General features: G+C 36.9%; 1 protein-coding gene across 1 annotated transcript in view; it reads right to left on the reverse strand.

Annotated features, from left to right (window-relative positions):
• The window catches only part of LOC575674 (E3 ubiquitin-protein ligase HUWE1), a 69,980-nt gene that overhangs the window by 35,021 nt on the left and 13,060 nt on the right, over window positions 1-21,899 (reverse strand). Inside the window, exons 15-43 of the mRNA XM_030972381.1 lie at window positions 21,521-21,609; window positions 20,942-21,043; window positions 20,244-20,469; window positions 18,568-18,669; window positions 17,862-17,942; window positions 17,468-17,574; window positions 16,857-17,034; window positions 16,292-16,383; window positions 15,679-15,881; window positions 14,432-14,489; window positions 13,862-14,038; window positions 11,335-11,580; window positions 10,271-10,929; window positions 9,807-9,929; window positions 9,322-9,395; window positions 8,590-8,747; window positions 7,775-8,098; window positions 7,195-7,305; window positions 6,606-6,698; window positions 5,675-5,871; window positions 4,972-5,053; window positions 4,479-4,619; window positions 3,851-3,969; window positions 3,302-3,380; window positions 2,429-2,596; window positions 1,862-2,018; window positions 1,371-1,473; window positions 791-1,031; window positions 112-298 (exon numbers count right to left, since the gene is read on the reverse strand). Coding sequence (XP_030828241.1) covers window positions 112-298; window positions 791-1,031; window positions 1,371-1,473; window positions 1,862-2,018; window positions 2,429-2,596; window positions 3,302-3,380; window positions 3,851-3,969; window positions 4,479-4,619; window positions 4,972-5,053; window positions 5,675-5,871; window positions 6,606-6,698; window positions 7,195-7,305; window positions 7,775-8,098; window positions 8,590-8,747; window positions 9,322-9,395; window positions 9,807-9,929; window positions 10,271-10,929; window positions 11,335-11,580; window positions 13,862-14,038; window positions 14,432-14,489; window positions 15,679-15,881; window positions 16,292-16,383; window positions 16,857-17,034; window positions 17,468-17,574; window positions 17,862-17,942; window positions 18,568-18,669; window positions 20,244-20,469; window positions 20,942-21,043; window positions 21,521-21,609 — 4,677 coding nt within the window. The remainder of the gene's footprint in view (window positions 1-111; window positions 299-790; window positions 1,032-1,370; window positions 1,474-1,861; window positions 2,019-2,428; window positions 2,597-3,301; window positions 3,381-3,850; window positions 3,970-4,478; window positions 4,620-4,971; window positions 5,054-5,674; window positions 5,872-6,605; window positions 6,699-7,194; window positions 7,306-7,774; window positions 8,099-8,589; window positions 8,748-9,321; window positions 9,396-9,806; window positions 9,930-10,270; window positions 10,930-11,334; window positions 11,581-13,861; window positions 14,039-14,431; window positions 14,490-15,678; window positions 15,882-16,291; window positions 16,384-16,856; window positions 17,035-17,467; window positions 17,575-17,861; window positions 17,943-18,567; window positions 18,670-20,243; window positions 20,470-20,941; window positions 21,044-21,520; window positions 21,610-21,899) is intronic.

A 21,899-nucleotide genomic window follows, 5' to 3' on the forward strand; every position in this document is an offset into this window, starting at 1 on the left:
TCAACATCAAAGCTAACAGTCATTTCACAACCGTCGGTAAAGTCTCTATATTGCCCTACAGCATGCTTGAAATAGATCGTTTGTCATTTTTGTCATTTTTGTCATATTTACCCCTCTTTGCAGGAGGAAGAGCGATCTTGAGGCTACCTCTAGCCGAGTTCATGAACAGTTCCTGGTCCCGACACGCTAAAGGTCCAAGCTTCCTGAGAACAAAGTTCATTTCTCTGCATCCCACACTGCCCAGTGCAACATTGCATGTGTTGCATCCAACTCCCTTGTTGGCTACTGCATAGATTAACTGTATTCAACAAGACAAGATTGTTTGAAGAAGGTATGAGTGAGCTGAAACATTTGATTAAACAAGGCTACAATAATACCTTCAAATGACAGTATAGACTAGGTGTCTGTGTATCATTTTTCTTCCTGAAACATTTTCTTCCATCACTGATTCAAAGTTACAGCTGACCGAAAATTAAACCAAAACCATAACAAACAGACAAGACCATACACATACACAACATTTCTTTAAACTATCTACAATTTAAATACATGTCAGAAATAGTTACATGTTGTTGTTCTCTATGTGTACATATACTATGCTATGTATATTTGAAATCTTAATGTATTTTAGTAGTCCTATCCTATCTTAATTCATCTAGTGCACATGACAAAATTGTGACAAAATCAATTCCCTATTGAACAGAAGTTTTCTACTTCCCACATGCAAGTCTCTTACTCAAATTATGAAAAATGAACAAAATTTTATGTTGTTTATAATCTGGAGCATTACCTTGTCCATTGTATTCTGAAGCACCATCCTCTCTTCAAAGACATGTCTGAGAAGTAGGTTGGCTAGGATTGGGAAGCTATTGAAGGAGGATGCTTGGGTGAGAGAGAGCAAGAGACGTGGTCCACCGAGCTCTGCAAACAGGAGGGCGCTGGTATGATCCCGGGTGAAGCGTAGGCATATCCTCAGGACGGCATGCATGGTGTCTGGATCCACTGGCACGCCGATCAGACCAACGCATGCCCTGAGAAAGACAACAAATAGAGTTTTTAGTATATTAAGGACATACAGAAAATTGTATGTCTTCTCCTGATTAGTAACTGTATTGATTCATGAAACTTTTTTGTCCTCCATTAAAGTAGAGAATGATAAGCACAAAGTCAAATGTCATACAAAATCCAACCATGTATGCAAACCCATTATTATGTCCTGACGATGAATATTTTAAGCGATAGACATCTTATCCCATAAAAGACTGCAATGGTCATGATTTGTAAAATTAAACTGAGGAAATATTATTATTTAAATTTATATAAAATTACATAAAGTTTCATAAAGTTTCGATAAGGCAAATGTGGTATACCTGATCAGAGTTGGAATTTCTTTGTCTCCTAGTCCTTGAATCTCAACGATTTCAGGTTCTTTGGCAATGGTTTCATCCTTACTCTCTTGGCTTGTTCCTGCAACTAAAAGAGAAAATGGGGAAGAAAACAAAATTCTCACAATAAAAATAGTATTATAGTTGTGCAATCTTATTCCTCCAAAATGACATATTTATCATAACAACTGGAATAGTTCAATTCTTCATGCAAATTATTTGTTTAACCATCTGCATTTAACATCCAAAGAACACTGCTTTTAATCATTTCACTTTGCTTTCAAAAGCAGGATATAGCAAGTGGTAAACATTTTAAATTAACACAAAATGTAACAGTTTGCACCATTCATATACACAAACCAATCAGTATTTACCAGATACATTATTGATTTCTATAGTTTGTATCATCATATATACCTAATAATTTGTTGTATCTTTGTAAAGATTTACCTCATCAAATCTAATTCATTTCTTACCTTCTGCTTTTGCAGCAGATTCCAGACTCTCACTGGTCTTGAGTTTCTTGGCTTCTCTCTCTCCATCGTCCTCCTTCTTATCACCTTTGTCTTCCTCAGTCTTTGGGGCGGGCAAGGCCTGCATGATGGGCCTCTTGTTCATCGTCTCTTCATTCACCTATGACAAAAAAGATACAGACATATACAGTATGAGGAAAGAAGGCGAAGAAAGTATATCACATTTGGCATGAAAATTCTTCTTTTTTAAAGGGAGGAAGAGTCATTTACCAAAAATGCAGAGAGAAAGCAATAGAAATTGTGTATTATTGGAAAATACACAAGACGTATATTTCGAAAAAGCCAGGCACAGTCGAAAATATACTGAAGGGGAACGGAGAGAATAGGTTCTTCACATTCATGCAAAGGATAAAGGCATTTCTTCAATCGAAAAGAATTGAGAAGTTTGCAAGTAATTTTTGTTAGAAATGAAAGAGTATTCTTCCCAATGAATAATCAATATAACCTAAGGGTATACACGGTGTTGTAGACATACTGTCATCCATTCCTTGCAGTTTTGTTGCTATTCACCTGTATCATGGTGTTGAAGTGTACAACATATCTTCTCCTGGCAGCAGTGAACTTCACACTAGGTTTGCCTGCCCAGTAAGCATCGTCTATGGTCTTGTTGTTACTACGGCTGTAGGTACACCAGCGGCCGGTGGAGTCATCGAACCACTTCCAGGTATGGGAGGCACCCTTGAATAGCATAAGAAAAGCACATTAGTATGAGAACTACTACGTTTTAATATGCACTGCCAAAAGGAAATTTTCAATGAACATCGTACTTCTGTATCATTTTGATTTTATTGATATACACACAAGTCTTTAGATAAGTCCTGGGTAAGGCCATATGAAACGGTAATCTTTTAATGGATATCAAATTGTGAACACAAGATGACAGCTGAATGAGACATGGAGTTTCCTGGGAGTTGTTAAGTGCATAGGAGGAGGTGCGATAGCTTAGTTGGTAGAGCAGTGGTCTCGTAATTCGGTGACCCGGGTTCGAAACCAAGTCGATGGGATAGAGCTTTTTGGTAAGGCATTAATCCTCATTTCATTTTTCATTTCATTTTTATTTTTTCATTTCCAACAAAATACAATACATAATAACGAATATAATGTAAAATGTATACAAAACATAGTAACGTTTGTAATAAACAAATCTTAATAATAATTTATACATTTTAGGAAGACAAAAAATGAATTTTAAAATTTAACTGCATTTATATTTTGAGGAAATGGAGAGGTCCACTGAAAAGCTCATTACCAGGTCCCTCGGAGAGGACGTAAAGCCGTCGGCCGTCTGGTTGCTTACAAGCACATATGCTTTCTTAGCAGTCAGGTTGTTCATTCTTAATGTATCAAGAACCAACAACCAAATACAAACAACATTATGTTTACCTGTTGTGCCACCTTCCTCTTGCATGTGAGGACAGTTTTCTCATAGAGATCAATAAGAAGCATTGCTGGACCCATCCACCTAAGGTAAACAAGACCAAACATTCACAATTAACATCAATCTGGTGCCGATATATATTTATGCTAGACATTTTATTACTTCGCTTGCTTAATATCCATTATCTTGGAGAGAATCCTTGAAGTAATGTCTGGTAGTTCTTTTTTTTTTATATCATACTCATAATGCTGGCATGGATATCAAAGTATGGAGTTATACAACAATATATACAAGTACTTGAATGATGACAAATCTGAATCTTTGACAAATCAAGCAAATATTGAGTACAAACCTAATAAACAAAGGCAATATCTAATTTTGTTTCCCTTCTAATATCTACCCTCATATCACAGGACTTGGAATAATTCTGGACTTGACAAGAAAAATTACAACCAAGCATGATAGGGTGCATACACTTACAAGCAATACTTGATATAATAAAACATTTACATAAAAGTACAAAGAACACTAATTTAGGTAAGAATGGTTCATACTTCGGTGTTTTGGTGAGCTTCATCTGAGCCATCCATTTTTGTGCAGTGTAGAGCAGTGTAATGAGTGTATCAAGGATGTTTGAGGCCTCCACTCTCTGAGCACAAGCCATCCGAATCTCCTGCAAATGGTACAAACAAGGTTAGGGATAGGATTAGTTCAGATAAACTTTGAAACCTTCCTGTAAGGGGAGTGATACCTTTTTATCCATGCACAATGACCTTATGTAATATGAATGTGAGCTGTCTACCAAGATAATAGTAACTCTAAAAGGCAATCTCCATACTCATTCTAGAAGAAACAAGAGTAAAGTGTACATGCTATTACACTCTTCCGATCTCGTACAATGTCAATAGATAACTGACAAATTTAATTTCAGAAATATGACAATTACTTTTCCGACAAACATACATGAAAAAGATGTTTGACAGAGTTGTTCTGATTACTAGGTGAGCTGGCATTTGCTCAGGGCTACATTTTGTCAAATATATACCGCTGAGGGTTAGGTCTTGGATTGCATTTCTGTATGAGGTTGAACAGAAGCTTTGTGTTGGGTTAACTATTCAAGTATCATCAGAAATGTTACTGCTGATTGTCAGGGGAGCATATGTTGTACAATTGATTACTTACCTCGAAGAGAAGGCAGAGAAGGTGAATTCTAGAGGCCAGACATGATGATAAGTTTTCTATGACCTTCGGATCCGTCACTCCAGCTGGATCCACTAAAATACTGGCAAAGCTATTGCACAACAACCGAGCATTCTCAGATATCTGCAACACAAACAACAAAATTGTTTGAAGGATTATAATCACTAAAATTTCGTTGGAATTTGTGTCTTTGTTATTCAAATTTTACATGCATTCCCATTTTTAAATTGACAGACATGATTATAAGATACAAATACAAATAAATACAAAGAAAACCCATTGCGATGACCGATTCAGTATGCATTTCACACTTAGAACCTATAAAGACAAAGGCAGGATAGAGAAGTGGGGAAGTGGGAAAGAAAAAGCTGAACATGAAGCAAGAATGAAATGAAAAGATAGAAAGATAAAAATGGATAACCAAGCAAAAATAAATCAATTTTTTTATTTGGCAGATAAGCATGAGAATGCTTACCTGACTGATAACCATTTCGAGCATCTTGTCCCTCCATTCAGTGCCATTCCTGTTATTGGCCACCACTAGTAGATCACACACTCTGTCAAATCAAAGAAATAGAAGATGTATGTCAAACATTTGATATATATCATAACATTTGAACAAATATATTACTGGGAACTTTGTCTCACAACGCCATCATAGGCTTTCTTAAAGTTCTTCTTTTTCAGTTTATATAAATTGTAAAGTGAATCATTTTTGTGTACATTGCCGATGATATTGATTACTCTGTATTTTCATTGTTTTGTCGTATCAATGTTTATTTGCTTGTATTTTTATGTAAAAGAAAAATAAATAAATGATTGATTGATAATTTGACATACATTTTAAATTATACTGTTATCATGCAAGTGTTGTAGTATTATTGTAATCACCAAAGAATGTTTTGTTTAGGCATTCTTTTCATTACATCACTACATATATTCAATGCTTAATTTTTTAGATGTGTTGGTGATTCAACCTGATTTTACTTCTCTATCTTTGTTAGAAATAAAATCAAAATATGAATGAATTCAATCAAAGTAAAATACAAGAAAAACGTTCTTACATTTACTTATCAGGCTTTTCATAACCAAATTAACGATTAAAAACGTATTTACATTTTGGTATAAAAACATTGATGATCATGAAAAGCACATTAAGCACATGTGTTTTTACTGACCTGTAAACAGTTTCTGGAATATCATCCAGCAGCTTGAGACATCCTGGTAGCATAGAATCCACAAACTCATTGAGGATAGCCTTATCAAGTGGAGCCTCCTCTGGAATCTTGTCTTGTTCCTCCATCAGCTTCTGCTTCCTTTCTTCCTCTTCTTTCTTCTTACGTTCCTCCTCCTCTTTCTTCTTCTTTTCCTCCTCCTGAAGATATTCAAAAGAACAGGAAAGAATTATACAAGACATTAAATTGGGTAATCCACAATGACAGATTTTCTTTTGTTATTTCTTCTTCTTCCATTTTGAGTACATACCTCTTTACAGAGTATTATCATACTATACTGGGTTGTGTGCAGGTTGACCACTACACCGGGGTTCCCCCTAGTCTTATACGAATAGTGCAGTGGGTTCTTAACATGCAAAGGTAGTGACTCTTCTCTACACGGGACCTCCATTTAACGTCCTATCCGAAGGACGGAGTGTTTTCCACTTAAGATAGCCTGCGTCTATGAACAAGGGGAGGGGCACGTTAACACACAACACAGGCTTCAGTCATCCGCCTGGGTGGGATTCGAAACCAGGATCTTTGGTTCGACAGGCAGACGCTTTACCGACTGAGCCAACTCAAGAAGAAGTGTAAATATGTACAGTTTACTACTATTAACATAACCAATATTGTTACTTCTTCTTTACTAACTTCTTATTGGTCAATGATAATCATCACCAGCAGCCAGAAGGGACAAAAATAAACCTTCTGATATCAAAATGTAAATATAACTTATCATCCAGCTCTCCCTCCTCCTCATCATTCTAAAGACCTACATAGGCACAATACTTAGCAGCATCATAATCATGACACTCCCTGCCTCATAACTAAAACATATTCAAAGGCATCACCATTAGGCCCAATCACCATTACTACCAAAAAATCTTCTTACCTGTTGATCTACTGATGGTTGGATTGCTTCTCCAAGAGACATAGCTATGGCTTGCATCATTTCTTCCTCTTCACTCAGTCCTGTTCCAAAAGTCTAATGTAAACAAATGATCAAGAGTTCAGAAACAAGGAGAAAGTGGAACAGTGTTAAGCCGATTCTTCTATTAATTTTATTGACAACTTTAACATCCTATGAAATACGACTACAATTCAAGTTGTGTCTTGCTGTAAAGGGTACAGTCTGATTTTCTTTGTGTTTTGTAACATCCAGAGAAAGGATGGTCTACAATTTAAACACAATTTTCTTTCCAACAAAGTTCTAAAATATTTCAGAATGATTATGCCCACTTGTCAATGCCTGCAATGCGCACACAGGCATTGTGTATCCCTAATTACGATTATTTTATGATTCAATTTTATATCATGTTTAGCACATTACATGTAGTCTTGGAGAAAAAAAAAACACAAAAGCATAACAGCACTATACACACCAACTTTGCTCCTTTAAAAGATGGGTATTGGTCAATGATAATTATTCATCATAATTTGATAACCTGATAAAGTGTTTACAATGTCAGTGGTATATTTACCTGAGGAAGTCTTGGTGGATGTGTAAGAGCCCACTCAGCTGCTCTTTCAAGGGTGGTAGACTGCTGTAGAGCCTCTAACGTATGCTCCCTTGTGAAGCCCATGTCCATCAGCTAATAAGAGGAATAATGCAGTGAATGAGTCAAGAATGCAAGGTACTGCTGGTGAGCTATCACAAACTAAACAAGTCAAATCAAATCATAAGATTGTAAAAATTCAAAATATAGGTTAAACATCATCAGCAACAAATTTAATTCTGACAAAGACACTTTCTGAAGTAAGCAAGCTGCACAGTATTGCAAGAATTGAAATATTTGCCCATGGAATGTGAACATCATACTAGAAACTAGATGGGACAGTGCTTAACCCAGATGTTCACTTCCGTCTATACTCTGCTTACCAAGCATAAATTTTGTTTAAGTGTCAGCATATCAAAGAAGACTTTCATTTAAAAAAACATCAGTATCCCCTCCAAATAATAAACCTATCCCTTTAGCCACCACAAAACATAAGAAGTTCATGAAAACAGATATAAGGATGTTTTGCTAATCTTAGAGCTCTAATAATGAAAGACATCTTTACCTGTCTGACATGGTCCTCATTGGGTTCAGCTCGTGGTCTGCTACTGGTCCTGCTCAACCCAGTCAGGAATCCAGACTCAAACAGCCCCCGCGTCGCCCTACTGAAACCAGCCGAACCTGATGATGTGCTAGGCCCACCGGTTGATGACCCCTCTGCAGCGCTACTCCCAGCCTCCTCACTCTTGGCCTGCTTGACCCGCTCAGCAATGACGGATTCACCGCGTACGATGTGGCATAGGATGGCCAGGAGGCTCTCAGCTGTATGGTTGCCCAGAGACTTCAGAGATCGGCAACCCCACAGGTTCATGATCACATTGAATGCAGACTAAAAAAGGTAAAAGGATGGAAAGGAACATAATGATCAGTTATAAACTTGAAATACTGCAATGAGGCTTATCAGTTTATCATATCCCAATCATGTTCTACAAAGTCATTACTCTAAAATCACCAGAATTGCTCAATTGAGGCACCATTTGATTGGACTATCCTTGACAAAACAAAAGTCACTAAAAATACATTTTATATTGTTAAATAAAAGCTTAATACCTAGAACATGATTATCACAGTTGCGGTATGGATTCCAGAAGCAATTTTATCAATTTCCTTAGGAATTAGTACTTTCACACATCAATAAGGTATTTACCAGATCTGACGAAGGTGTCTGATCTATAGTCATTAAATACCTTTAGGATGTGTCGCAGAAATAATTTCTAATGATTAAAACCATCCTGATATACTTGTTCACCAATCAGTTTCCTTGTTTGCTAATGAGGAGCAGAGCACTCCTTTCTATTTTATGATTGTTGTCATTCTTACCTTGTGTGTATTGATGAGGAACTGAACAGGATTGAAGGGTGTGTAGCCAGGAACTGTACCCTTGGCAGGCATGGCATGCGGAGAGTCCAACACCGACTCTGGGTTGACCAGCTTCTCTATGAGAGACAGCCATGCATCAATGAACTCTCCTGTTCCCTCTGCATAACAGGGAAAAAGAGAGAGAATAGTCGATACTAGAAATGCACATGGCTATTCAACAGGTTTTCATTAGAACTTGAAAGGAGGCATCTATATTGTAACCAGGTTAGTGCGTGTGCAACACTCACACATCACCATGTTGAGTAAGTGTATAATGCACATTGTTCTGCTTATGAAGCAGTGAGATTTTTAGCCATATAATAACAATAATAATAGCTCACATTTATAATGCACCTAATACTTTGTTTCTAGGCGCAGAACATATTATCGTCGCTGTTTTCACGAAGTGACGGTAGTGAAAAAAAATTGCATTCACTTTGCGTTACGATTTTCCTCACTACCGTCACTTCGTGAAAATAGGGACGTTATAAATGATAGCATGCCCTTTATATAAAAGGATGATTACATTCAAAGCTGGAAAATTCAGTGGGTGCAGAAAATGAATATTGCAAACAATAATAGAAGACAAATCAATGAAAAATGACTACATTTAATCAAAGAACATGACCAATCTAGATAAGTCTCTTCAAATGATTAGAATGAAACATAACTAGAGATTGTGTTGATACTTACCTGGAAGGTCTGGATGTTCCATACACTCTGAGGCTCTCATCTTACCACCCATGGTGACTGCCCAATGGAATGCACTGTCATCAAACAAAACATGGTGGATGTGTTATAAACAAGCTAACATAGATTATTCATCAACTTGTGAAAGTAAAGTTGTCCTGAAGTTCTAGAGATAAAGTGTCAGCCATTGATATAGGATATTGGAGAATGTACAATGGTTCTCATCTGTAAATTTTCATATTACATTTATCTACAAAAAGTTTCATACTTGAATCTCATTTTATATAGATGCATGATCAGAAGTTTCAAGTTTTGTAGTATGAGTAAGAAGGGGGAGGCAGATACCTCCCATACAGCCAAATAACATATTTTCCAAAGGAAATAAGAAACATAAATGAGGCCAAACAGAAATATGTTCAAAGTGAATGTCTTCTTCTTTTCTAGATTGTAATCACGACCAACTTAACAATTGCATACAAGTGACTTACTCAAAGAGAGCTGCATGAGCTCCTGTGCTGACAAACTTCTGTAGCATGAGATGATAAGGATTCTTCTTCTCATCAAACAGCATAGGAGATGCAAAGCTAACAGCACAGATGTAGAATGTTACCCTGGGGTCAAGACAAATGAAAGAAAGCCATTTTAAAGCATTGATGAGAGAGAGGGATTTTCAACAATGTAGACAGAATACATAGCAAAATACTGTTTAAAAATGAAAAATAAATTGGACTTACGATGATGAAAGGATATATACATTTCCAACATTTATTGGAATGCCACATTTATGAAAATGACACAATAAAGACATTGCGCATATGCTTCGTCATGTCTTATCTTCAATGTGCATCGACATGCACTAACTATTTCCTGATCTTGGATAACAATTTTAGCAGACATCAGCTGACGGCACATGCATGAGTATAGAATAGACGGAATGAATAGAAGATGTTACCTGAATTTTGGCAGTGGGCTAGCTGGTGGAGGAGTCCATGAAAGACTGTTGAGTAGCAGTTCCATGAGAACCTTGGCTGTATTCCTGGCTGCTTCAGATGGAGGGCTAGGATTGGGATGCAGGTGTTGCCTGCTTCTCTGTCTGACCGATGACCCGACGCAGAGCTTCACAAGCAAACCAAACAACTCAGAGAGTGCTTTCCCAAGTCTAGAGGGTGCATAGAGCACTGGCATGGCCTGCTTCACCAGCTGGAGCATCTGAGCATTGGGTTTGGGCCGTGCCTTGGGGTCCTTGGCCCCTTCTTTAGAATCATCCACCTCCATGGTTGACAGGGCATCACTGACGTCCATGAGTGTGCTTGCTGATTCGATGACCGGATCTATTTCACTAGTCCTTGCATTGCTATCAGATTTACTGGTTGATGCGGATGCTGCGGAAGTGGTAGCATCCGAAGAGTCCTTGGTGAAGTCCTTGGGGAGAAGTTTCTCCCGTTCTAGCTTGCCTAGTTCACAGCCCTCTGGGAGGGTGCCTGGGGTGAACAGTGCCAGGAGAACTATGCTCTCCCAAACCAATGAGATGTACAGATGACTCAAGTGACGTAATACCTCTTGTCCGAGATCTGAACCCCATTGGTTAACTGAGATAGTCCTCACATCAGTCTGTGGTGAGAAAGAAGAAAATGTCAAGAATACAAACATCAAGAACACTGGCTTCATGAAGAGAGGGAAAAGAAGTCTACATCCCATGAAATTTGTTGAGCCATAACATTTTGTATGGGAGATTTGAAGGCTATGTTTGCACTGCTGAATAATCAACTTTGTGAGGTGCTCCCTCACATTTTCTCCCAAAGGGAGCTTGTAGCATAGTCATGATCAAAGTTATACATGTAACCTTTAATTTTTCCAATTTACACAATCAACATAAATAAGGCTAATTGCAATCAATATGTCATTGGTGCTAGTAGATATCGGAAACATCTCATTTAGGGGTGGTGTAATTAACAACTCAGACACAAGCTTGTTTCTATCTATTACTAGTTTATCACAGCATGAAGTCAATCTTACCTGTCCGACTCTGCAAACATGTACTAGCATGGTGACATAGGAGTGAGCGGAGACCATCGCCCTGAGAAGTGGAGTGGTAGGAGCTCCTAGGGGAGCACCAGTGAAGTTTGGCGAGTTTACTAGCTCCCTGAGAAGGATGGATCCACCCGGGGGTTCAAGGGGGAGCTGGAGAGGCTTCAGGGCAGTGAGCTCTTCTTTCAGCATTAGAAGGCCTTCCTTCAACACACCAGACTCTCTTGCAAGTGACTACACAAAGGTGGGAGGTGGGAGGGGGGGGGGGGGGAAGACTTGCATGATTAATTTATATCTTCAATTTATCACAATGTTCCGCTTTATAATTGTCCAATATGAAGACATATTTGATTTTTTTGTTTTAATTTTCTTTAAATAGCACAGGAAATAATTTGTACTTTATTGATTAATTTTAATTATTTGAATTTGTTCTTTTATCATTGCCAAACTCTTGTTAGTTGTTACCTTGCATCTATGTAGTGATCTCCCATGAGTACTGCAAGTCGGAATGGGGAAACTTCACAGTATCAGTGATTTAGTTTGCCTGCCCCATTCCTGGCTACTTGTAAATGTTCATGGGAATCATGATATTATTTTTTTAAATTGATTTTCATCCTTTGTTTTGTATGATATGCTCTTCGATGTAATTCTTTTGTATACACTGTGTTTTGCTGAATAAATAGTAATAATAAGACCAAAAGCAGCTTAACCCTATTTAGCCCGGGCTATTTTGAAACTGCATAGCCCAGGGGGGGGCTTCTCAGGCCCCCCCCTGTGATCTCGGCCGTGAAACGCCCGATCGCCGCGAAAATTTGCATACATGTCAAGTGAAGTGTATAGAATACTATGGTAATTTCAATTTTTTTGAAAAATTCACTCATTTGCATATTTATGGTAATTTATGCAAATAAGGTCATTAAATTCACATTTTTGCCCATAAATCAGACATTATTCATATTTAAGCATTCTTTCTCACTACATATATTTGTTAGACCATTTGGAATAATAATACATCACAAAAATTTGAAAAACCAGGGTTATTCCTTATGTTATCTATTGTTTTGATAATTTCTTATGTATTTCTTTGTTTTTTTAACTTATGTATTTTATTGTTTTTGTTGTTTTATTTCATTTCCAACTATAATTCAACTATTTTGACCCCAAAATAAACACCTAAAATCTAAACAAGACCAAATAACCAATGTTTTACCTCTTTATTTGAAAAATGAGATTTCTATATGTTTTGTACACAAATCACAAAAATGAGCGATTTTCGGGCTGACATGCGAAGACAAAAGGACACGTGACTTTGTAATGGTAGGTCCGATTTTCGAAAAATTTCTTTCAAAAGTTGCGCAAGACTCGAAAGAAAAAAGTCACAAAATTTCAGTGCAAGATTTTCTTGCGTTAAAAAATTATCGCGAAAAATGTCGAGGGGGGGGGCTTCTCAAGCCCCCCCCCCGGGCTAAATAGGGTTAACCCTACGTTAACTGGGGGGGGGGGGTCAATTTGACCCCCCCCCTGTAGAAATTTCGCGACTACTCCGAAACCGCGGCAGATATAAAATTTTCCTCTCATGACTTTTTACTTTCGAGTCTTACGCATCTTTTAAAACGATTTTTTTGAAAATTGGACCTACGGTTACAAGGTCGCGTGACCTTTTGTCTTTGCATGTCAGCCCGAAAATCGCTCATTTTCGTGATTTGTGTACAAAACATATGTAAAAGTCATTTTTCCTAAAAATAGATAAAACATTGGTTATTCAGTCTTGTTTAAAGTTTAGATGTTTGTTTTGGGGTCAAAATAGTTGAATTGTAGTTATAAATGAAATAAAACAACAAAAACAATAAAATACATAAGTTAAAAAAACAATGAAATACATAAGAAATTATAAAAACAAGAGATATCATAAGGAATAACCTGGCTCTTCCAATTTTTTGTGTTGTATTATTATTCCAAATGGTGTAATGAATATATGTAGTGAAAAAGAATACTTAAATATGAATAATCTATGATTTATGGGCCGAAATGTGAATTTTATGACCTTATTTGCATAAATTACCATAAATATGCAAATGAGTGAATTTTTCAAAAATTTGAAATTACCATAGTATTCTATACACTTCACTTGACATGCATGCAAATTTTCGCGGCGATCGGCGGTGAAACGGCCGAGATCTTAGGGGGGGGGTCAAATTGACCCCCCCCCCCCCCAGTAAAAACCTGGTCTGAAATAGCCCAGTTAAAATAGGGTTAATTGTCAGTAAAATGTCTGCCAGGATGTATCGTGAATAGATAGTAATATCTTGCCTCACACTAGAAAGAGATCTTTAAAGTGGCAGCACTTTCAAGGCAACAAAATAATATAATTTGACTTGAATTGCAATTAATGCAAACCACACTTATTCTATCCCAAGCCAACTGTTCATAAACATTATACATGAAACTCTATACTACAGCATGTGGAGAAACATTCTCTAAAAGAAATTCAAGGAAATGAAATAGGGAGACTTACCAGAATGGCTTTGCATACACTAGCAACGGACTGGCAGGCACTACTGGTGGGAAAGTCTATGGGTAGGTTGGGCAGTCGCAGGAATTTGAGCAGGGGTTCTAGACCACGATGACTCACAAACTCCCAGCAGTGATCATCGGTTGCATTATTACAGAGGATGGCTTCAACAAACTTCATCTAAAATAAGGAAATAACAGTAGTTTGAAGTTTGAAGTTTATTTATTCCACATTTACATCAAAAAACAATTTAAATTCTTCTTTGTTTGTATACAAGCATATAAGCGTAGATTACACAAAAACAAAAATAAAGATTTCAAATCAAGTATAATGTACGGAAAATAGGTAAAAAGTTTCAAAATATATGGATATGACAGGCAAGGTAAAACAATGTAAAATGTTGGGAGCCTAAATGAAAGTAAAGGCAATATTTTTTATATTGTAACCATGTCTTGCACTTGAACACTGGTAACAAGGGTTCGTTCAATCAAGAGTTTAGATATTATTTCCATAACTACAGTTGACATATCCGATCATAAAATTAATTTATGTGAAACTTATTCAAGAACTTACCACATTGAGAATGTAGTCCATAAGAGGTACAGGAGTCTTTTCATTAGGGTCTGTGGATCTGAAAGACAAAATAAATGACAAATATTTGTTTTCATGTATCTTCAAGATTAGACAGCACATTTGTTCATAAACAGGTATCGATATCGATAACAAATGTATAGGTCTACATTTAAGGGCAATTTCATTCAAAATCAATTCGATAAATGGAGTCTCAGACATAAATGTCACACATGACAGGAAAGACTTGAATTTACGATGTGAACTCCAGTCTTCATAACATGTCTTGTGTTCATAATATTGCATTGGCTTTTATCTCGTCAGTCTGTGAGCGCGACTGCAAGGGGAAAACAATGCATTCAAAGTATATTTTTTTTAAAAGGAGTTTGTTATTATAAAGCAACACATGCCTTCCTTTCAAAAAATGGGGGAGGGGGGGGGGATAAGCAAATCTTAACAGGGAGAATGGCCTACAAAAGTTTCACTAGGCATGGGAAATAAAATTACACTTATTAAAAATAAATGATCAGTGAGGCTTTTATCAATTCTTTTCTTACAGATCAATCTGAAAATGTACAGCTAGGTAACTTTGCATCATTTACCAAGCAGCAGCAATAATCATCATCATCACCATCATCACCATCATCCTCTCATATGATCTTGTTATACTTTATATATGCAGACCTGCCAACCTCTGGAGTTCAAAAACTGTATTCTTTAATCCCAAAAGTTGTATTTTACTGACAAAAGTTGTATTCTTGAAAAAAAACACGGATTGTTACGCGGATCAATGCCTCTTACAGTTCCTACCTACAGGAAGAATTTTTGTTATGGATCATTGGTTGAATATGCACGATTTTGTCATGACTGGTGTGTTCGATGAACCAATGAACATACCCAAATTGCTGTGAGATGCTTGAAGAATACTTAACAAAACATAATGGGAATTTTGCCATTGATAATGTCACAAACACAAAATTAAATTTAAAAAAAAAAAAAATAAATAAAAAAAAAATTAAAAAAAAAAAAAAAAAATCGTTTTATTTATTTATTTATTTATTTTTTGGAAAATCGTATTTTATTAAGGAAAATCGTACTGTCGTATTTGCTTCTAAAAATCGTACTAAATACGACTAAATCGTACTGGTTGGCAGGTCTGTATATGTACATTGTAAAGCGCATTGAAATGTCAACAGACATGAAATGCGCTATAAAAGAACAAAGTATTATCATCCTCTCATTCAACTTACTGAGGTTGGACGGGTGTGACCATCTTAGACTCCTGCTCCCTGACAGATGTGGGTACCTCGTCTTCTTCGTCTTCGTCATCACTCGATGTGTCATCTCCATTGGTTGCTTGAGACTGGTTAGATGCAGGTGTCTTGGCCTTCACCGCCGATCGACTGCACACAATGTTAGGGTTGTGCCCCATGCTGCATATATCTTCCATCAGCTGAAAATCAAAGTGGTATAATCCAATATAAGCTCTTGCTTCATGTTGACATAACAGGGACTAATTATCACATTTCAAGTCCTTTGTCTGCAGTCAAAGTCATCTCATAGGGCATTACAAAAAGAACTGTGCCACAAGGCGTACATTTTTAACCTAACAAAACCTGTTAGGTTTGCAATAGAAGGATACTACACAGCTTTTGTGAAGTCCTTGCCCAGCTATGCTCCTTATAAACAAAATTTGAGGCAAAACTGTAAATCCAAACAATTATCTCCATAAACAATGTCATTCATTGATCTACATTGGACAAAGTTTGCCAAATTTGTTGTTTTAAGCCTTTGCCAACAGTTTAGAATACTGGTATGATATTTTACAAAAGAGGAGGAAAAATAATAGTAAAAGAAACTGACCTTGATGATAGCCATCATTGCATGATCTTTGAGAGAGGGCTGATGTCTCATCAACTCATCCATGGCACTACCTAGCGATGATGCAGTGTCTCCTACAAATGCAATGTGATGTCAAGTATATAATATACAGGTGTATTGTCACTGATTACAATGCTTTTCAGAGTTTTGAAGAGCAAAATTCCATTGGAAATTAACTATAATAGCAAGAACATTTCCCTTTACAGGGACAAGAATGATAAACAAAGTCTTGGGTTTGGGTATTGCAACTTACTTCAGAATTGTAAATGAAACACACAAATCCAGTAAACCACTTGTAACACTGAGTGAATGTTTATTTATGTTAATTCCTTCAAAAACTGAAAAAATTAGCAAAAAGGTAAACCTGTATAACTGCATTTCCAGTGGAAATTCTAGTCACTGGGTAATCCTTTTGTCCCCTAAATCATAGTTAACTCATTCAAAATAGTAAAGCATGTGTTCCAATTATGCATAAATGCCTGAATCATTCCTGTTCTCAAGAATTTTTCTACCTTTTCAGGTATGAATATATTGGTCAAAGTCCTACCTAATGCATCATTTGTTCTTCTTCTTCTCATAGCTGGCAGGTAGACTGGAGACAGGAGGACTTTGAAGAGCTTTTCAAATGGCTTGCACTGATTGAATGCATCCAGACCCCTGGAGTTGAGGCACAGGGCACTGAAGATGTTAGGTAGGGAACCCAACACCTCTTTGGTTGCAGGGACCTGTGAAGATAAAGGTGATCAGAGTTGAATGATCAGATTCATTAAACCATGCATGCATTTTACATTTCATGAAAGAATACAAAAAGGAAAAGCAGAGAATGTAGTAAGATTCAGGAGGGTCAAATCTGACTGACATGAGCGCTAAACAAGAACCCACTCTTATTATTATTAAAAGACGGGGGAGAAATATGGAAAGCACAGGGGATACAAATTGAGATAACAAATATGATCAACCCACTAAAGGAATGGAAAAATCATGTTTTTACTATTTCATTAAAAAAAAGAAAAGGAAATGACTTTCCTAACAAGATTGCAACAACGATTTCCATACAAATTTGTGAAATAAGTATGTAAATATAAGATTTACCATATGGATTTGAATACAAAAGCAGTGTAGATGAAACAAATATTTGAAAAGATTTTAAATACTCACGTCTTTGATAAGAAGGGCATGCAGCATGACATCAGTGAGCCCTGTATCTTGTAGTGATGATAGTAGCGATGGTTCTTGAAACACATACACAGTAACTAGCTCGCAAGCTGTTGGGAACAAAAGAAAGAAGAAAAATAGTTGGAATTTCCTTCATGGAAGAACTTATTCTACCTCCCATCATTGTTTCCCTCTCATTTTCATCACCACACATCTTCAATCCTATAGACAATACATGCACATCAATTACTTGTATACCTTATAATTATGTCACAAATGTGCACTTCACAATATTTATGCTTACATATGAAAATGATATTACTGATAATTTCTAGTACACCATTATTTTCAGTAGTTGCCATTATTTTATTTTTTTGTTACAATGTAAAATGCTTACCAAGGAGAAACAGCGATGCACTGTAGTATTCAGCATTGCTAATGATGTGTTTCAATGAGCTGGGTAATGATCCATCCATAACTGCAGAAAAAGAAACAGAAGTAGCCTGGTAATTCCAACAAGTTTAAAAAACCTAAAAAGTTAAATAGCACTTTACGTATGCGTTTATGGCACATATTTGTTATACAGCCAGATAAAAATGTTTGGTTTAAAGAGAAGGTTGAGTTCTGGGAAGAGGTGAAAAATAATTTGTGAGCGTTATTGTTATTATGCAAATGTGGAAGAACATCAGATAAAACATGTTCCCTGAAAAGCATGGCTCTTCAAATGCCTTCATATTCTAAATATGTCATGTAACATCGTAAAAATTGGGACGGATTTTTACACCACGTGTTCGTGTAGTCCCGTATACATCTTTCTGTGTACAGTGTTTGTAATTTAACCAAGACTTGGCCAAATTTCTTATCATTTTGATGATTCCAAAACCTTGCACTACACACAAATACTTATATGCTAGATGATCAACCTTTTCAGGTTGATTCCACATCGTTTCTTTCACAATGCAATCGCATGACCAGAACTCAACTTTATCTTTAAGTCAAGGAAGTGAATAGATTAGATGAATGAATAAATGCCATTTTTGTTTACATCGTCCACAGAACAAAATAGCACACTATAAAAGGATGTTGCACAGAAGACTACTTACCATGCCTAATGCTGTCAGAGAAAGAAGGATCTTGGATAGCTTTCTTGAGGAAGTTGAGCATGGATTTCAGCAGGGCTGCTCTCTGAGGGAAACACTGGGTTGCTGTAAAGTCAAATGTTGAGGCATCATTAGCACACCTTTTCATCTTGTAAGGCAATTCTAATATAATATACCAATTGGCAATTTATTGTACAATTTTTTTTCATTTTTTAAAGACTAATACCAAATTAATATGGCATCGATTTAACCCTATTTAGCCCGGGCTATTTTGAAACTGCATAGCCCAGGGGGGGGCTTCTCAGGCCCCCCCCCCCCCCCCTATGATCTCGGCCGTGAAACGCCCGATCGCCGCGAAAATTTGCATACATGTCAAGTGAAGTGTATAGAATACTATGGTAATTTCAATTTTTTGAAAAATTCACTCATTTGCATATTTATGGTAATTTATGCAAATAAGGTCATAAAATTCACATTTTTGCCCATAAATCAGACATTATTCATATTTAAGCATTCTTTCTCACTACATATATTTGTTAGACCATTTGGAATAATAATACAACACAAAAAATTGAAAAACCAGGGTTATTCCTTATGTTATCTATTGTTTTGATAATTTCTTATGTATTTCTTTGTTTTTTTTAAGTTATGTATTTTATTGTTTTTGTTGTTTTATTTCATTTCCAACTATAATTCAACTATTTTGACCCAAAAATAAACACCTAAACTATAAACAAGACCAAATAACCAATGTTTTATCTCTTTATTTGAAAAATGAGATTTACATATGTTTTGTACACAAATCACAAAAATGAGCGATTTTTGGGCTGACATGCAAAGACAAAAGGACACGTGACTTCGTAATGGTAGGTCCGATTTTCGAAAAATTTCTTTCAAAAGATGCGCAAGACTCGAAAGAAAAAAGTCACAAAATTTCAGTGCAAGATTTTCTTGCGTTAAAAAATTATCGCGAAAAATGTCGAGGGGGGGCTTCTCAAGCCCCCCCCCCCCCCCCGGGCTAAATAGGGTTAAGATGATAATATTTAGATCAAAGAAATAAAATGACACAGTAGTGTGAATTGTTGATATCATGTTAACTGTTCAAGGTACTGAATAGGCTCAGCCATGGACTTCAACTCTTAGGGCATAAGTGTAGGCACTAACTGAAATAAAGTTAGATTTGTAAATATAACCACTGACGAGCAGTCATAAAAAAGACTTACACCCGACACACATTTTCACTAGCTGAAATACAGTCTTGATTTGTAAATATGACTACTGTCAAGTGGTCATAAAACAGAAACATTCCCAAAATCACATCTTCATTAACTGGAATACAAGCTAGAAAATTATGTGAATTTGATATTCTGCCCAGGGGCTATATATCAGAGAAAAAATCCCCCTCCCACTTCTGTATGATCATCGCATCACCCTGTAGAGCGAACTGACCGGATCTACCCTTCTTTGGCCTTGAGACGCCCTCTTCCTTGCACGTGCCTGAGCTTGTAGATTTGTCGATTGGTCATAAAACAGAAACATTCCCCTACTCAAATCTTCGCTAACTGGAATACAAGCTAGAGGATTATGTGAATTTGACATTCTGCTTAGTGGTTATCAGAGTAAGACATCCCCCTCCCACCTCTGTTTGATTATTGAATCACCCTGTACATCTAACTGACCTGATCTACCCTTCTTTGGCCTTGAGCCGCCCTCTTCCTTGCCCGTGCCTGAGCTTGTAGAAGCACCCTCATTGACCCTCTGTCCATCTGAGGGACTGTCTGTCTCCATGGTGGTGCTGTCTTCTGAGAACGGGGAGGGCGGGGCGGAGTGGATGGCATCCTGGGACGTCCGAATCGTTGGTTTGATGACGTAGGGTACATCCCTCCGACATATGCCAATCTCATGCTGCAAGAGGTAGCACATAGCAATAGAATCATGTGAAATAAGTACTTCACAAAAACGAACAAGACAGACAATGCCCTTTTTCCCCCTGTTTGTTTACTTGCAATCATGCATATTGTTTTCCAACACGATTCTTTAAAGCCCATCTGTACTAGTTTGGCTAGGAGGGATTAGACCAAGTAGCGTGGTCACTGGTAGGTGGCTATCTCATCAACTCAGCTCTCAATTAACATAAGAAAAAGAGGATCATGGGGAACCAATGGTCACCCCTTAGGCATTGTTTTCTATATAGAGGGAGCAAGTAGCTACAGGTAGTACAGTGGGGCTTCAAGGTGATGAGTAGAAGGGTATTCTCAATAATTGAAGACATAAAAATTGAAAGTTGTCTCTTACAACAGGATTGTTTTACATATGCTTGTAAGTATTTGACTCAGTACGGAAGATTTTTCTTCAAATTTAATCAAATGCTACATACCTCTAGTCTGTTGATGAATGTGGAGAGTCCGCCGTGGGTCTGGAAGGCTGCCATGTCAAGGTTGGTGATCAGATCAACTACACGTACAGCCCTTGTCACAAACTGCAGTACAACACACACACACACACATAAAAGATACAGAATGATGAATCATACAGCAGCCATCATATGATTGCTCAAGTCCACATTCTACAACTCTTGAGGCTAGTTTCAAGAAACCAACTTAATCACTTCATATCAACAACAGAAAAATCTTACATAAGTCTTAGCTTGGCAGAGCATTTTATAGCAGAGTATGTAAAAGATTTTGAAAGTCGTAACACAAATTGAAATCAGTCAGTAGATCATGATAATGATCAATAGTTTGATGAGGTGAAATATTCGACAGAAAACATTTCCAGAATATCAAGATTCCACCAAATATTTGATGATGATGAGAGCATTTTTAGCTCTTGGTGTCCCTCTTAACTAAGTGATAATAGAGCAACATGTAAGTGTATGGAGGTTATTTTTTCTACAGTAATAAACCATTTACAAGTCCTTCTATTGTTCTTGTTTGGATAAGGTACAGACCCTTACCGTTGTATGCAGCTGCTCATCTTCTCCTGGCCATTTGATGACTTTGAGAAGAGATTCCATCATACCACAAGACACTAAGGCCTCACCACCTGTGCAAAATACAATATATAAGACAATACAAGTTGAGAACATCAGCTTTTAAAAAAGGGCATTAGTCTCTTCAAACATATGCAAATGCAAGGACTATTGCTGCTGTTATAAATAGCAAGAATTCCTCTGTAAGTAGATTCTAATTAAAGTTACATACAGATTTGGGGTTTTATCCCCCCCCCCCCTCCCCTAATTCCAGTGACTGCTTAAAATTGTGTAATTGGTTGATATTCACCTAATTACCTTGATTTTTTTTTTTTAAAGAAGGGGGAGGGAGAAGAAGAAGAAA

This window comes from Strongylocentrotus purpuratus, unplaced genomic scaffold, assembly GCF_000002235.5.
Source record: "Strongylocentrotus purpuratus isolate Spur 01 unplaced genomic scaffold, Spur_5.0 spur5_scaffold_6, whole genome shotgun sequence".
NCBI classification, from domain to species: domain Eukaryota; kingdom Metazoa; phylum Echinodermata; class Echinoidea; order Camarodonta; family Strongylocentrotidae; genus Strongylocentrotus; species Strongylocentrotus purpuratus.